This window comes from Tripterygium wilfordii, chromosome 6 (genome assembly GCF_013401445.1).
Source record: "Tripterygium wilfordii isolate XIE 37 chromosome 6, ASM1340144v1, whole genome shotgun sequence".
Classification (NCBI taxonomy): domain Eukaryota; kingdom Viridiplantae; phylum Streptophyta; class Magnoliopsida; order Celastrales; family Celastraceae; genus Tripterygium; species Tripterygium wilfordii.
This window is the reverse complement of record NC_052237.1, coordinates 12,438,642-12,455,394: the sequence shown is the minus strand read 5'-3', so window position 1 is coordinate 12,455,394 and position 16,753 is coordinate 12,438,642. Positions and strand designations below refer to the sequence as shown.

The window sequence follows — 16,753 nt, the reverse complement described above, 5'->3', positions numbered from 1 at the left end:
AATATTTTTTGTTTTTATTTTCTATTTTTTGAAAACAAAAACAAAAAACAAGAAACAAAAGTGATACCAAACAGACCCTAAATTTTCCATAAAATTCACTTTCAACACTTGAAAAATAGGTTTCAAGTGTCACATTGGACATGCTCTTATGGCAGCGATGAATCTCGAGATATAATAATCATACACGTAAGCAATAAGGACCCCACTGGTCTGGTTTAGGCTCGGTTATGCCACACTGGAATTGCAACGTGGCGAAAGCTGGACCGTCAATAATTATTTCTTTTGGTTTGGAATTTTATGTTACAAAGGAGGAGATCTTAAACATAAGTAAGAGTAAAATATTCATTGATCGATGTCGTCTATTGTTGTTAAAATTGTTTACCAAACGGACTCATAGTTATATGTAGCATTTTTTAATCAAGTGTATAGTTTAGGCGGCCCCAGGATAAATTCTTTGAACAAGTGTCATACCCTACTAGTTAAAATCAAAATAAGCATCATTATGAGATTTCTCAATGAGTGTCATACCCCACAAGTTAAACAATTATTTGTTTGTCTCGTGTATTAAAAGTCATTCTTACATACATAACACTCCAAACTAAAAATGATTAGTACATACTATACACACCTAAATAATGTGCTCTTTTTTTGTATGGACCATAAATAATGTGTTTGAAATTGCAATCTAATTGCAAAGGCAGACCCAACCACTCGAGCACATGGGTCTCAAATTCACGAAAAATTATATAATAAAAAATTCAAAAATATTTAGGGCGGGAAAATTATTTATTAATTATGTCTTTAAAAATATAGAAAAAAACACAAAAAATCAAAATATTATAGATTAATAGAGGTAGTAATAATTGAAAGATGATTCACATATATGTTGTTGACGATTTTTTATATTTTGAAAATGTTGACAAATGTGGACCTCTTGTTAGGTTCTTGTCAGTCATTAACGTAAAAATCAATCCACTTCTAAGTGCTGCTCTCAAGAGACTTTTCGAACACACGTGGATTTTCTCAAGGAAATCTTTGCTGCTGATGACGTGGCAGCCTGGCAGGATTCAAAATTGACTACTTTGAAAGCAAAGCCTCGATCTTCATCTTGTACAAAAACTAGTTGCATGCTCTCGCTTCGAGCGACCCATAGTTAATTTGACAAATAAAGATTTTTGATAATTTTTCGATATTTTGTTAACATGATAAATAACAGAGCTTGAATTATAGAAAATAGAAATAATTGTGAGATGAATAAATAACTATAATACCTTTTAAAAGGTTTTAAAAGGTTTTTAAAAGTGACAAAGTTTGAAGTGCAACTTACTTCACAAAGATTTTAATTATAATGTGAGTACATTCAGTAGCAAGATAATAACAGTGCTATATATAACATCACATTATTGAATTGTAACATATGGTTGATCATATGAGACGGAAAATACATGATTATTGAAAGCGTTTCTTAATACAATTTCAATTTAATTTAATTTAATTTTTTTACATGTGGCAAGAGTTTGAGCCATACAGAAGCAAATGTGGCAGCTTCTAAAGCACTTTAGTATTTTGTAATACACTTATCTTAATTATATGATTATGATTATGATTGTTCAATTGCTTAGCCGTAACTTTTCATTATTTTGCCTTTTTTAATGACTTTTTGTTGTTCGTATTAGTATTTATGCACATTTAATTGGTGTTTAGCCGTTACTTTTCATTATTTTACATCTTTTATCACTTTTTGTTGTTCCTAATAGTGTTTATGCACATTTAATTGATTATCATTGAAATAACATTGATTTTCCAATAATTAACATCTTTAATATTATCTTTATTTAATTTTTTAACATCTTTAATATTATGTTTATTTAATTTTTGGTAGGTATTTATTATTAGTATTGATGGTTTTTCTATAATTAAGGGGAAGCTTTTTATCCCTCTTTTAGCTATTCTCCACAATTCAAGGAGAGACATCCTTGAGGCTTCCATTTTATATATATAAATTGATAATATTTCAAGTTATGTCATCCACGTGTCATAACCGTTCGAGGGGATGACATGGCAAAGTACTGTTGACCATGGATTTATGATAGACGATAAGTTAGAAAAAGTGGAAGCTTGCGTGTCTTGCAATACGTGGCAGGAGGATGAGTGGTGTCATATACCACCACGTGTCAATTGGGCAAGAGAGGTGTCGTTGGACGAGGAAACAGAAGATGTAATCTGACTCATCTGGGTCTTGCTTGTTTGGACTTTGGATAAGCTCAATGTCCCCTCGACCAACAATAGCTCATGTTAATAATTTTGTCAGGATAACCCGGTGTCCCGTTTGGTAAAGTGATTTTTAATATTAATAGAAAAATTATGAAAAAAAAATTGAATTTGAAGTTCTGTTAAATATCGTGGGATGTTTGATGAACTAAAAAACTAATGCTAACGAAAAAATTGTGGAGTAAAATAATATTTTAGATTTTATAATAATTTGTTTATTTTAAAATTTTATAAATATAAATCTATTTAATATTAATATAAATAATATGTATAATATAAATATGTATTTATTAAATATATAAATATATTTAAATTGGAAGTTTTGACGTGGATCCATGCAAAAAAAATGGAATCCAGAGCAAAAAATTTTAAAAAAAGAAATTAACTTTTGGTGTGGGTCCCATACGAAAAGGCAACAAATTTTTTTTATTGTTTGATGAAGCGGGTCACTGATTGGCAATTCTTCTTTTTTTCCACGCCCCTAAGGCACTGCAGTAGAATGTCATTACAAACGTTCAGTCCAGTCTAATTATCAAATTCAAAAAATTTCGTGGACCTACAATGAGTATACAAACTGGACATGCAGACAATTATTTCTACTGTAGAACCTTAACTCCCTACAAGGGAATCGGACCAAGGACCGAAGCAGAAAGAACAGATGGATTTGCATTGGACCAAAGACCAACTCTTGACGAGCCTAGTTAAGATAACAAAACCAATTCTATCATATCTGTAGCAATAACAATGAACTCAACAAAGAGTAATCAAAACAATTGCTCAAATAAGGGCTCAGAGCCATTCGTTTTGCACAAATGAACCAAAACCCGAGTCCTGCTAAACTTAGTTTTTACCCGAGATACATGTACAATACCATAGCTCTTCCTCGCTGTGACTAATCAGAAGTCCCAAAAAGTAATCCAGGCAGCAAATTACGCCGCACAATATAGCAGCTCAGTATCCTCTTTATTTACTCAATTCACCAACGTCAATCAAGGGAAGCACATAGAGGAAGAAAAATACAAGATTAGTTTACACAGACATACATGTTTTGGCAGTTGTTAGGGAACACATTTTGACCTTACTCAACATGAAAACAAGAGTGCCAGGGGGTAAATGACATGATTTACCCGTAAACAACCTCACAAGTATTAAATGATAGGTAGCAATCTGAACTCTCAGAATAGAGACTGAAAAAAACACCAATGTTAACTGTCTCGGCAGCACCATGTTTCTTACAAGGACATACATTTTGACTTACTATGTCGTTAACCGTATCAACCAATTAGCAATAACATTGTTGAACATGATAAGATCTGGTGCTCCCAGGGATAAGATCTGGTGTCTCAAAGGTCTCCTCCCAGGCATTGTCTAATTAGTGGAAACCCACCAAAACAAACATGTAGAGCCACGTTTTAGTCTATTTTTTGGAGAGGAAGGGCTTTACAGACTCCACAACTACCTGTATGGCATGAAAATCATAAGAATTTCAAATTAACGAGATATTAAACTGATAAGAACAGATATTAAACTGGATGGGAAAACAAGTAAAACAACATATGCCTGTCTGGCCCTGGCAGTCATTCAAACACAGCTTATGCTTCCCATATGAAGGTTAAAATAACTTTGTTTTTTTGCTTTGGGAGTGAGGGCAGAATTTTTTTTGCTGGCATAAAACTCTTCTAATAATAAGTTTCAAGCTAACAAGAATTTGCTCTGAACACAGGTTCCAAGTGTTCTTACCCTCCCATCATACGATAATGATGCAAAAATCCAAGGCTCCCGTGAACTCCAAGCAAGGCCTATTATTGCAGTAACAAGCTGGTAAAATCAAGTATTAAGATTTACAGTCATATAAATTCAAACAACATCAGATATTACCATAAACACTGTCTTCATAGTCACTATATGAATTAAGTAACGGATCCATTTTCTGCATAGTTGACTCAGCTGGGCTATAATTATCACAAAGAGAGAAGAGTATCAGGTTTAATCCCATATGGAAACAAGTTGGAGAATGGGTTAGAAAAGGAAAAGAAAAGATATTTAGTTGAAAGTTAAACCTTTCAGATGTCAGCTCATTGCTGCTACTAAATGAAGAAGCTAGCCATAGATTGACAGTCGAGTCTGTACCAGCACTCTGCAATACATTACTATTGGTCAGAGAGATACAAATATCATTGCTAGAAAGAAAAGATAAATTGTCTTCTTGATCCAGATCATTAAGGTAATGCCTATTGCAATGCCGTATCCGAAAGACACGAATGAAGGATATGAGAAATGGTTGATCCACATAATTCAACCTAAAATAGAACTTGCTAAATACAAGGATTCATTTGAAAACTCTCACAGCCTCCAAGTCTAACGACTAGAAAGTAAATAATTAGGCAAAACAATCAACAGATTCCTCCTGTTCATAGCTACACACCCTTCATCTGTGACCAAGGGTGTAAAAAACCGAACTTCAAACCGTAAACCAAACCAAAATAATATTTTCGGTTTGGCGGTTTACGGTCCGGTCCTGGTTTGAAATTTATGTAAATTACGGTTTCAGTTCGGATTGAAAATGTTTAATTTGGTTTGAAACCGAAAAACCGAACTTTCATATAATGTTTTTTTTTCATAGTTTTATATACATAGATGTTTGTGTTTAAGTTTAAGAACTTAAATTATTTACTTATTTCAATATTTCTAGGGATATGTCGTTATTATAATATTACTATTGTTTAACAGCTATAACATGTTTATCTAATTATTTAATGTGATGTCTACTTTTTCACTTTCTAGTTTCTAGGACACTCTTTCAAATAGTCAAATCACTCCCCCTACTCTGTGTCTTCATCTCATCTTAGACTTTCAATGATGTAGCCTTGTAGGAACCAACAACTACGGGATACAAAGCGGAACCCCAAAGGTTGGCGGCAACAGAACCCAAGTCAAGTGGCTATGGCGAAACCCCAAGTTCTTGATCTGTCTGTGTGTGTGTGTGTGTGTGTGTGTGTGAGAGAGAGAGAGAGAGAGAGAGAGAGCACCAAAATCATCCCATCATACTCAGGATTACAGCTGACAGCCCACGTCCTGCCATCAATGTAAATAGGTCAATCCAAAGAACTGCAACTACTTGACTACAAGCTATCCACATCAGAAAAAGGACAGCCAAAGGGATAAATTAATGAATGCACATGAGGCATAAACAGTAGAGTTTTAGAGGCATCAATGTGTTGAAAGATATCAAATTGCGAGAGTATGCGAATAAAAATACCAGTGTGTATGTCCAGGGAGTTCTTGGACGGGAGCCTTTAGCGTCCTAAGATCCCAGATGTGTATCCCAGATTCATCCTCTGCAGTAACCTGCGATTAATTCATCGTAGAAATGGAGAAGGATAATTTTATTGGCATGCAAAACATAGTTGCCCAACTCCCAAATAAATACAACTGAAAAGTATACAACACATGTGACTTGGTTTACTATATATTATACAATCAATCAAAGTTTTCAATACTAGAATGATAACATATAGTTTTCAGAGAAAGATAACGGAGTAAATATTATTGAAAGATGAAAATATCGACTTTATGGAATTCAAAAAGATTCAGAAAAACGGAGAAGCATATTTATGTATAGCGGGCAGCACAAACGTTCAAAATCAATCACTAAGTGTAAACTGATATAAAATCAAGGAAAAGTTTATGAGATTCTTGTTCCTAACTGGAAATGGCACCCAGATGTTGATCTCTTGCCACTTTGCCAGACAAACATGATTAACAAACTCAAGCAGTCTCAAGGTGCTTATACACAAACACACACACACACAGATATATAGGTATGTACTACAAGTTAAAGCTTTGACTTTAGCTAAAAAATGTGAATGCCAGCTAGCAGTCTAGCACATGAATGTGCAAATTAAACGCTGAATAAACTCAGAGAAAAGATGGCGCTGAAGTTCATGGTAAGTAAAGTAATGGACATTATAGTCATTTTTGAGTTAGTCACTTCTCAAAATAAAGTCATCCAAGTATATCAACACACATATTTCCAATGCCACGGAACCAAATGAACGAATTGATTAAACGAGACACATAACAGGTGAGATCTGATATGATAGACCAGACATCTCCGGAGAGTCCTCCTCCGCATATAGACGCAATTAAAGTGCATGCATAAGCGTACCAACCATCTTTTTTAACAATTATCATAAAAATGATCTTCAAAATTAAAACTCAAGCCAAATTAACAAGAAAGTGAAAGGAATTTATAAATCAAAAGACATGCATAGGGTACACAAAAGCAAAAAGTCTCAACAACTTACAAGTATATGCTCCTTCTTTGCATTGTAGTCAATATTTCGGACATGGCCACGCTCAATTGAATTTGTCTTACTGTAAACACATACATCCTGTTGTTAGCCAAAGAAGACAATGTAATACACATAGCACAAAGACACAAGCTCCAAGTACAAATAAGGAACTTTTCTTCTGAGCATTAATCCCTTTTTTTGGTTATGAAGTAAGAAACATTCATTTTCAAACATAGAAAGTAGAATTTCTAGTCGCACCCAACTCCTACTCACCCCGTCTCCATATTTTAATAATTTCTTCTGGTAACAACAAATCTATTTGATTAGAAGTAAAAGTTTTTCAAATCAGGTGGAAGGACTAAAACCACAATATCTATACTATAAATAAAGACATTTACAGAGAACAAAGAATGTAGAATAATAATTGATCCATATACAAACCTATCGTACAAAGTATAAAAGTACATACTTCATTGTCCGAAGATCCCAAAACTGGATCATGGATTCACAAGTTGTAGCAACCGCGTTAACATCATGTGGATCCCATGCCCCACCAGATAAGGAGTGCAGCAAACCAGCCGATTCCTTCGATTGTACCTAAATTGGCAAGATCTAAATAAGTATCAGCATGTGATTGGAAAACTGCATTAGGCAAATAATAATGAATATGTCATGACATCCCAAACTCCCCATCTTCCCCCATCCCAACTCCAAATCCCTGAAAAAGGGAGGAAGGTCTTCCTCTGCTCCACCATGTATACTTTATTATGATTTCCAAATAAAATCACCAAAGCTTAGTAACTGTGGTAGGAAATATACCTGAGCTGACCTCTTTGAACAATCCAAGCCCCAAACGACAATATTTTCCTCATCAATGCTGATCAACTTATCATGTCTTCCAGAAGGCCACCAAAGAATGCTGTGAGAAATTACAAAATAAGTTAGGTAAAAAGTATAGAGGATGGAATTGCTACAGCAATCCAACATGTGCAAAATGAAATACAAGGTTCATTCGAACTTGTAAGTAAACAGTGACCTAAAACTCACGACAGACAGGAAATTCTTTACAAGAAGTGAAGGACTAATAAACACACATTTCCGGTGATACTGCAAAACTACATAGAAGGTTATCACCACATGAGTGCACCCCCCAACCGATGGCACTAATGATACTAGAAGCATGAACGGGGAACCCCTGTATGTTGAATACAGGGTTAGATAATATCTTATGGATATTTCTTGTACTGTATTTCAAACTTTTTTTGTGAGTTTTAAAGAATTGTGCTACACAAGAGACTACAATGCACCAAATAAATTTGTGATACTGCAATATAGCCAATGAGAAAGTACATGCAACAGAGGATAAGATCTATCCAATCAATACAAAAATACACTCACCAATTAATCTTACCAACATGTTCATCAAGGGAAGCAATTCTTTCCAACTGAGGGGAGTTTAGCTGACCATACAACTCAGGAATTTGCCATATTGCCGCTCCATATGACTCACCTTCATAAATGGAAGCACGTCAAAGTTCAAACTCATCTCTAATTCAGAACCACAAAATTTAAAGAGAACGGTAGACACAGAAAAAATCAGAAGGCGAAGGAGTAACTTCCAATGAAAAGTAAAATCACATCATCCTAGGACGAAGAAGTTCTCATGGAAAATGTGATGACACCTTAAACCAGTTCAAGAGTTCACAAGCCATTCTATAATGAAATATAAATCTACAACACACTGCATCACAAGCAAGCACTACAACATGCATATCTAACACCATACCTGTGATTCTGTGAATGAGAAAATTTGAACAATTAATTAAAAATTATAAACTGCTAAGAATGTCTTCAATTTGCAACTACATATTCCATTGTCACGCAAATACATTTCTGAGAATATAAAAATTGCCAGAAAATACAGATGAAGATAAACAGTTACCAGTGGAGAAAACTGTAGAGAAAATTCGTTGATCGAAGGGACACGAAGCGAGATCCCAAATCTCATTCGGATGCGAGAACAAACCCTCGCATATGAGTTCGGTTCCACCTGAAGAAAGCCGAATCAAATGCACCTGATAAATAAAACTCAACCAAATTAGATCCAATTCTCAGCTAAAATCAGTTAGACATAACCTCATAGACTAAGCAATCTAAACCTCATTTTCTTCTCTTAGACTGAGAGTTCCAGCGATGAAGCTGGTGTGATCTGTGTCCGCTTTGACATCTGATAAACACCTAGCCTGAACGGCATCATGTATTCATATACAAAATTAGGATATTCAAAGAGATCTTAGAGAGTCGAGAGAGAGAATAATAAGGTCTTCTGAGATAACCTGATACTTTAGGCCATAACCAACGCCCGATGATCCTCCTTGCATTGCTTGCACCGGCAGTATGACGATTAAAGGACGCTCAGCAGACCATCTTCCATCTATTCCACCGAATCCCGGTAGATATGTTACGACGATTCAAATGGGCCGGATGATATGGGCTTTTCCGAGATGTGCACAATCCATTGTATCAGCTTTGAGGCCCAAGACAATCCAAGGCTCAACAATAGGCCTTATTAGCAATGCCCCATAAAAATAGCCTAAAATGTTAAGGCCCAGTGGCCCACGCATACCTTGACAATAGTCTTATGGTCTAACATGTTATGGGATTTGTCGAGATAAACCAGCAGCAGACAAAAGTAGCCAACTCCTCACCAGCCCACGCAGTTAATTAAGTATCCTGGGGTTGTTGGGGCGGAATATGAATGATGATCCACGTATCATGTATGTAACCAATGTAAGGTAATATACAAGAAGTTTAGTTGATCACCTAGATACACTTTTCCACCTCTGGGAGGTCATGAGTTCGAGTAAGAGAGACGGGATGATTCGTATTTTCACCAGGGGTTGACTGCCAAGTCGATTAAAGATTAAAGTTAAAGTCTTAAAGATATGGCCTTGACCCACTACGTATTTTATGGAGCACTTGCAAATAAAAAAGGTAGGCTTTCATGGGAATTAGGGATCAAAACTGGCCATGCCTTCACGTCCTCTCTTCATCTTCTCCCTCAAAAACCGACCCAAAAGAGGGAACTCAGTGACAAGAAGAGACAAAGCTTAGTGAGTGGGAATCCCACCCAAACCCTGCTTTTTAGGTACCCATAAGATTCAAAGACCCCATCATGAACCCACACCCATTTTGACATTCCTTTCTATCCTCGATCTTCAGATCTTTAAAATCACCAAAAGAGGAAAAAAAATAGCAAAAGCCATAGATTCTCGTGAAAACGTTTGCTTTAATTTGAAATAAAACTGAGTTTACAAAGTAGGTTCTAAATTCTAATTCTGTCTTTTAATTGTATAATAATAATGGGTGTTATGTGAAAATTAAGTTTCAACTAATTAAACCAAATTATTGCAAAGTTGACAACTTTTCATGGCGCATGTTAATTACAATACAAACTTGGCCAAGTGATAATTGCTGCTCTCATGGTGAACATTGCCGTTAGCTTTTCAATGAATCAAATCTCAAATGATAGGTTTAGTTATGTAGAGACAACGAGAAGGATAACTTTCTGTCTTTTCTTCTCCTATTTAAACATTATTTCATTTATTTATCATCATAAATTGATCTATATTTTTGTTAATTAAATATAGAGAAATAATTAGAGTTGATCCATACTTGTTGCTTTATGAGTTGAGAGGAGTTACAATTCTTTTCCAAAAACACGTTAAATCTTTTTTCTTTTTCTGTTTTTCACAAATCTCATCTCATGTAGAATCCTGATTCCGTGAGTTTGTCCAACTTCCAAGCCCCTACCCGCATGGGCTTTAGCCTAGCGTGGTGCAGACTGTTATGGCGGTCCAAGATTTATGCTCACGTTGTTGTTCGAAGGATATGATAAACTGAGTGATTCCTCGGTTATCTAAAAAAGTCTAGGATTTAAGATTTTTTCTTCAAATTATATTATATTCTAATATTATGAGCATTAAAATACTTACTCACATTTTAAACCATTATATAACATGTTTTTAAGTGTCAATTGTACAAAAATCTAGCTAAAAGTATTGTAGCAGCAATACCTATATAGGATCCGTTTCGCCCACAAATTGAAATGCGTCAACCGCACCTCAGTGCAGCCCACCACAGCAATAGACATCCAGAAATGTGTTGTCAAACTTCGCACAGTGAGGTGGTATCTCACTTTCTCACCTACCATTCTTGAGGCAGAAGCAGTTGAAAATTGCGACAGATATCACTATTGCAGACACTTTCCGTCCTTATATACGGAAGTCTTTAATTATTTTTTAAAAAAATTGAGTTGTAAACGTGTCAGTTTAAAACAAGTAATAAATAATATGTAAAATAATATAAAATCCAATAATAGTTGAATCTTTTTTTTTTGGGTTCAATAGTTTAATTTAATTACGAATTTTAATTAGTTATAAAATATAAAACAATTAATTAAATATTATTTACAATTAAGCTAAATACAATAATACTTGACCTCATCTCACAATAATCTTATTTATCCAAACGTCAAACTGCACATCACATCATCTCACCACAATTTTTTAAGTGATGCGTCAAATATTTTTTGACGACATATCACAATTTTGCTTCTTGCCTCATGTTACCTCAACATGTCAAAATATAACACACTCCCAAACGAACCCATAGATAGATTCTAACAAAAATTTTAAAAGTTTATCCTTTTCTTTTAGAAAATCATTAAAAGTTACACATGGGACCATGTAAAAAAGGGCAAAAAAAAATAGGGCCCATACTGCATAAGTATACACCAGCCTACAAAAACAATAAATGAAAAAACAAAGGACAATAAATCCAATTATCAAAGAGACGTTATGCCTATCCCGCCACCCTTCCTTTCCATCTACAGTTACTAATTTACACCAGCTTTAAGTGCCCGAATAAAAATTCAGTCACTCCAACGGCCACATTTGTGCTCCGTCTCTTCTTCTTCACCTTGTGAAAGCCCTTTGACAAGTGTCGGTCATGGGCTGCGGCACGTCGAAGATCGACGGCCTACCTGCCGTAACTCTGTGCCGTCACCGTTGCCAGTTACTTGAGGACGCGCTGTACCAGAGCTATGCACTTGCCGATGCCCACCTGGCGTACATGAACTCCCTGAACTCGCTCGGTCCCTCTCTCTGTAATTTCTTTGAACAAGCCGTCAACAACCGCTACTCTGATCCTCAACCGAACAATGACTCCACCGTCTCCGCCGTAAAATCGTTGAAATCCCCTCCCATTGCGGCTTCACTGGCTCGATCCTCCTCCTCCTCCAGTTCAAACTCGGACTCTGAGTCGGAATCATCCCACCTTCCAGTCAAGTATGACTCGGAGGATGAAGAAAGGGGAAATCGTTTCGTCTCTTTCAATCATCTTCACAATCATACCAATCAACCTGTTAATTATTTGAATCACGATTTCCATTATGACGATAATCCCCCTCCGCCTCCTGCTCCGAGCAGCTCTGCTTGGGATTTCTTGAATTTCTTTGAGGCTTATGAGCGATACGAGCCGCCTTTCAATCAGGACAGTGAAGTGAATCCCAAGTCATCTGTTCATGACATTGGGAAATCAAAAAGAGAGAATGCAGCAGACATTGGGAAATCAAAAAGAGATAATGGAGCAGATAATGGAGGTTCAAAGGCTAACAATGTCGATAGGGAGAAAGAGCAGGCTAAGGAGGGAAGGAAAACAGATGAATCGGATAATCGATGCAGCGGTCAAAGCATTCTTGATGTCATCAGAGAGGTCAAGGTTTCCTTTGAGAGTTCTGCAGAGTCGGGTAATGAAGTATTGAAGATCCTTGATTCTGGAAAATTCCATTATTACAGGAAAAATGCCGCTTATCAAGGTGATGTTCTAGGTTTCTATCATGTTTTATTATCTTAATTGAAGTTGTTTTTGAATTTCTTGGTCTGTTGATGGGTGATTTTTGTTCCAGCTCCTTCTAAGATGCTCAATGTGTTTACAGCGGCTTCAATGGTGGCTAATTATAAGAGATCAGGGTCCTCAACAGCAACAGAGAAGATTCATTCTATTGATGAAGATGAGCTTGTGACATCCGGGAATTTATCTTCTACTCTGAGGAAGCTGTGTGTTTGGGAAATGAAGCTCTACGAGGAAGTTAAAGTAAGCTTTAGTATGGTCTACCATGCATGCTTTTGTTCTTGTTCTTTTTTTTTTTTATGTCACTTTCTTTCTTTTTTTCTTTTGGTGATGCGTACATGAAAACACAATTTTCTATGTACATCATCAAACTTAGATTGTGAACTATAACTAGAATAGGACATAACTTGTAATAGCCCCGCTTAGGAGTAAGGGCAAATACAATGGTGAAGTGGTATTGGGCCAACAAAGATATTGTCTTTTGTTGATGTGGCTGTATTGTAAAATGGGTTTTGCTTATGTGGCTGTATTGAGATAAGTGTTTTGCTGATGTGGATGTATTGATATTTGATGTTTTGGTGTAGTTTTGTTGTGGATAATATGGAGGAATGGAATGTTGTTGGGTTGGATGGAAAGAGAAAGTCTGTGGGAAGAAAAAGTGTATAGAAATTTGTGTTTTGCTGATGTGGCTGTATTAGAATACGTGTTTGACTTGACTTTTTGTGTAATAGAGGTGGGACCGGGCCAACAAAAATGTTGGCCCAACAAATTCATTCCCATTGCATTTGCCCTAACATTTTGTCCGTTTTGGGCCCCCTAATATTTAGGCTTGTTATTAGTTAGGAAGTTTGACTTATCATATTACACACTTCACTTCTTTCGAATTTAGAACACTAACCCCCTCATCACTCGGTAGCTCAGCCAGCACCACCAGACTTGACACTATAGAGATTTGTGGCCCTGCTGACTCTAGCCGGGTACTACATAACTACTAGCATTTTATACTCACTTGATAATTATGAAGATCATTTTATTGTATCTGCATGTACTTGATCCCTTTGATTTTAGATTCACCCCATATGGACTTGTTATGACTATTCCAAGAAATACAACTGGAACCTTAGATCTAGGATTTGCCTTGTGAATGTGTACCATTGATAGAAGAGATTAAGACCAGTTAACAATATTTCATCAGAAGCATGACCAACATTTGTGAGAATTTCTGAAGCTGAAAGATTACATAACTTTTATTCCCTACACTGTTATTCAGATTAATTTCTGTACGTCTTTTACCTCCTTTTCTGTACAAATGGTGGGTAAATTAGCTGCAAGTTAAGTTAGTCTTCCTTATTTTGTAGGCGGAGGAAAAAATGCGTGTAATACTTGCAAGGAAGTGTAGACTGATGAGAAGCTTGGATGAGAAAGGTGCTGAGGCTCATAAAGTGGATTACACTCAAACTTTAATTATGGCCTTATCTACCAAGATAAAAATTTCAATCCAAGTTATCAACAAGATTTCAATTGCTGTCAATAAGTTGAGGGATGAAGAGTTGTGGCCGCATGTCGATATATTAATTCACAGGTATGTTATGTTACCGGTACGGTTATATGCGAAAAGAGTTATATAATCAAGGATGAATTCCATGTCTTTGCACAGTTGCTTAGCAAGACTCTAGGAGCCATTTTTCCTGCTTTAACTTCTCTGCCGCTTTAATACACTTGAGACGATGTGAGATTTTTATACCCTTCTAGCTCAAAAGGATCTGGGAAGTAGGAATAGATGTTAATCTCTCATTTTTATGTAGTTTTGATTGCTGGGTTTCTAAACTTCAAACTAGGAGAAAGTTTTTGCTCTGCCTTCATGGCTAATTATGCTTAAGCCTTTTGCCCTACTGATACTCATCTGAAACTGCTTTGCCAAATTATAACTATCGATAATCTTTACGTTTTCTAGTGATTGCGTGGTATAATAATGACAATCAGTACTTCAGTAGCTCTAAAGCAAATAGTCTGGCTAACTGCCTTGTTCTGGTAGAGAATGGCACGGATTTTCCCTAGCAGGGAGTTATACTTGCGCCTAATGGAGGTGCCTTGGGAAAAATGTTCAATGTCTCAATAACAAATCATCATTTAGTTAGATTAAGTTCCAGGGTGATTGTTCTGTTAATACTTAATAGTCTTCTAACCATTTTTTCGTCGGTACAGGCTTCTTTCAATGTGGAAATCTATGCTAGAATGTCACAGGTATCAGTCCCATACAGTTGTGCAAGCCAAAAGTCTAGACTTCATTTCATTTGATGGGAAGCTTAGTGATGCTCATATTGAATCTGCAATACAACTCAAAATCCAGCTTCAGAACTGGCTTCTGAGCTTCTCCAACTGGTTCGACGCCCAGAAAGGCTATGTCAACGCGTTGAACGGATGGCTTATGCGATGTCTTCTGCACGAACCTGAACAAACAATTGATCATGTCGCCCCCTTCTCACCCGATCGAATGGGAGCGCCTCTTGTTTTCGTCATCTGTAACCAATGGTCGCAGTCCATTGAGAAGATATCAGAGAAGGAAGTGATTGATGCCATGCATAAACTTATCACCCTTGTAAGTAAACTCTTGGAACAGTATAATATAGAGCTGCAACAAAGGGTGGCAGAGAACAAGAACATGGAGAGAATGGTGAAAATTTTGGAAAGGGAGGAGCAGAAGTTTCAGAAGGTGACGCAAGCTCGAGAGAAAAGGATAATTGATCTCCATTCACCCATTGATATCAATGCTAGTGATCTACAGACATGTCTGAAACAGATTTTCATTGCCATGGAGAAGTTTGCAGCTAAGTCGGCGAAAAATTATGAAGAACTTCATTTGCGCATCGAAGAAGGCAGGACCAGTTGAGAGAACTTACAAGGTCCTTGGGTTTATTTTCTTGGATAAGGTATTCGTTGCTCCATCTTGCTTAATTTCCTAGCTTAATTAATTGTATTTATTTCCAATGAATTTTACTTGGAAAAGATCTGTAAATTAAGATTTTTCTGGAGGACCATAGTCTTAAATTCGATATGTATCCTTAGTTGAGTGTGAAGGGACTTCATTTTCGCCGATTTTGTACACACTAATTTAGGTCCTTCTTAAGTTTTTACATTAACTTTTTCGTTAATTTTTACTATATGTTTAATATAAGGTTTATAAACAAATGCAATTAACGTAATGAGGACATTGTCTACGACACAAAAACAAGCTGTGCATGAGTGAAGGGTATTGCTCTAAGTGGGTATTTAGATATTTGATACGGGCTTAAACTCGGGTTCAAACCCTAACACGTGATCATAAGGATATTGCTCTAAGTGGGAATCGAATTCAAGACATTTCGAGTCCATACTTTTGACAAAAGAGAAATTCACCACTAAACTATCCCTGAAGTGATTAAATTTGGAGTCCCACCCCGCCGCTTTAGGAATTATCGTAAGATTTTTGCTGACCTCATCGACAAAAATAAATTATTTAAAATTACTGTAGAATATAGAGTATCATTTCATTTGAAGAAGAAGAAGAACTAAAAAAACCTTGTCCATTACCAGTTAGTTGGGCCTGCAGTATGGCCTTCTGTAAAGGAAGAGCGGATACGCTCCTAACTGAAACTCCAACAGGGTGGATGATGGAGAAAGCCCAGGTTGAAAGGCCTAAAACATTATATGGCTCAAGCCTGCTCATTAAGAGCCCAATAATGGCCCATTAGTTATGGACTACGTAGTCTGTAGTCAGTTTACAGAGGTTTCGATCCATGACCAAGACTTGGGTACGTAGATGAATCAATTATCATGTGCATAAATCATAATTGTCAACCTTTTGTTTAAACAATTACTGATGGATTATTGCTGGGGCAGGGAGAATCATGTGCCTATCTACAACATGCAAGTGTGATGTGATAATTATTGTTAATTAATCGAAAGCAAGTAGCTTTTATACTTATATTATATATATCCATTCACTTCTCTTATTCTTTGATCATACGAGTAGCTAGTGGTTTTCATTAGGGTTTTAGGGGAATCGTGGGATGAATCATTACTGAGGTACGAGAATCACATGCATGCGTGGGTTGAATCATATAGCCTGCAGTGCACTAAGCCTTGTTGATTTATTTTTTCTCATTAAATTTTTTTATAAATTTGATACTGACAACCTTTCTTTAAAATTTAGTGACATGTAGTAAAAATTTTGGGGTGTGGACTTGTTGGGGTTTGCAACTTCTTGGGTAAGGGATTGGATATTCACTTTAGAT

General features: G+C 36.2%; 2 protein-coding genes across 3 annotated transcripts; one reads left to right on the top strand and one right to left on the bottom strand.

Moving 5' to 3' along the window:
* Window positions 1–3,200: 3,200 nt before the first annotated feature.
* Window positions 3,201–9,059, bottom strand: LOC119999274 (WD repeat-containing protein DWA2). The gene is made up of 13 exons (XM_038846753.1): window positions 8,903–9,059; window positions 8,726–8,809; window positions 8,509–8,641; window positions 7,965–8,076; window positions 7,386–7,485; window positions 7,036–7,163; window positions 6,579–6,648; window positions 5,531–5,619; window positions 5,301–5,346; window positions 4,332–4,408; window positions 4,150–4,223; window positions 4,012–4,070; window positions 3,201–3,730 (listed from the first exon to the last, which is right to left on the bottom strand). Exons 1-13 carry the CDS (start codon window positions 8,945–8,947, stop codon window positions 3,689–3,691), a joined length of 1,059 nt encoding a protein of 352 aa, XP_038702681.1. The 5' UTR covers window positions 8,948–9,059; the 3' UTR covers window positions 3,201–3,688.
* A 2,407-nt stretch (window positions 9,060–11,466) lies between these two features.
* On the top strand, window positions 11,467–15,556 carry LOC119999854 (protein ALTERED PHOSPHATE STARVATION RESPONSE 1-like). 2 transcript variants are annotated; one of them, XM_038847623.1, is made up of 4 exons: window positions 11,467–12,444; window positions 12,535–12,722; window positions 13,838–14,061; window positions 14,685–15,556. In XM_038847623.1, exons 1-4 carry the CDS (start codon window positions 11,577–11,579, stop codon window positions 15,367–15,369), a joined length of 1,965 nt encoding a protein of 654 aa, XP_038703551.1. In that variant the 5' UTR covers window positions 11,467–11,576; the 3' UTR covers window positions 15,370–15,556. The 2 variants fall into 2 exon arrangements, with proteins under 2 accessions (XP_038703551.1, XP_038703552.1); XM_038847624.1 differs by having other exon boundaries at window positions 11,468–12,444; window positions 12,565–12,722.
* Window positions 15,557–16,753: the final 1,197 nt, after the last annotated feature.

Excerpts from the sequence above, each read along its gene's own strand:
- LOC119999274 (XM_038846753.1), bottom strand. The coding sequence starts at position 8,947 with ATGCAAGGAGGATCATCGGGCGTTGGTTATGGCCTAAAGTATCAG. Across the intron at positions 8,077-8,508 it reads CTCTACAGTTTTCTCCACTG|GTGAGTCATATGGAGCGGCA; the intron begins GTAACTGTTTAT and ends CCATTTATGAAG. Across the intron at positions 3,731-4,011 it reads CATTATCGTATGATGGGAGG|GTAGTTGTGGAGTCTGTAAA; the intron begins GTAAGAACACTT and ends CATGCCATACAG.
- LOC119999854 (XM_038847623.1), top strand. The coding sequence starts at position 11,577 with ATGGGCTGCGGCACGTCGAAGATCGACGGCCTACCTGCCGTAACTCTG. Across the intron at positions 12,445-12,534 it reads GAAAAATGCCGCTTATCAAG|CTCCTTCTAAGATGCTCAAT; the intron begins GTGATGTTCTAG and ends TTTTTGTTCCAG. Across the intron at positions 12,723-13,837 it reads AGCTCTACGAGGAAGTTAAA|GCGGAGGAAAAAATGCGTGT; the intron begins GTAAGCTTTAGT and ends CTTATTTTGTAG.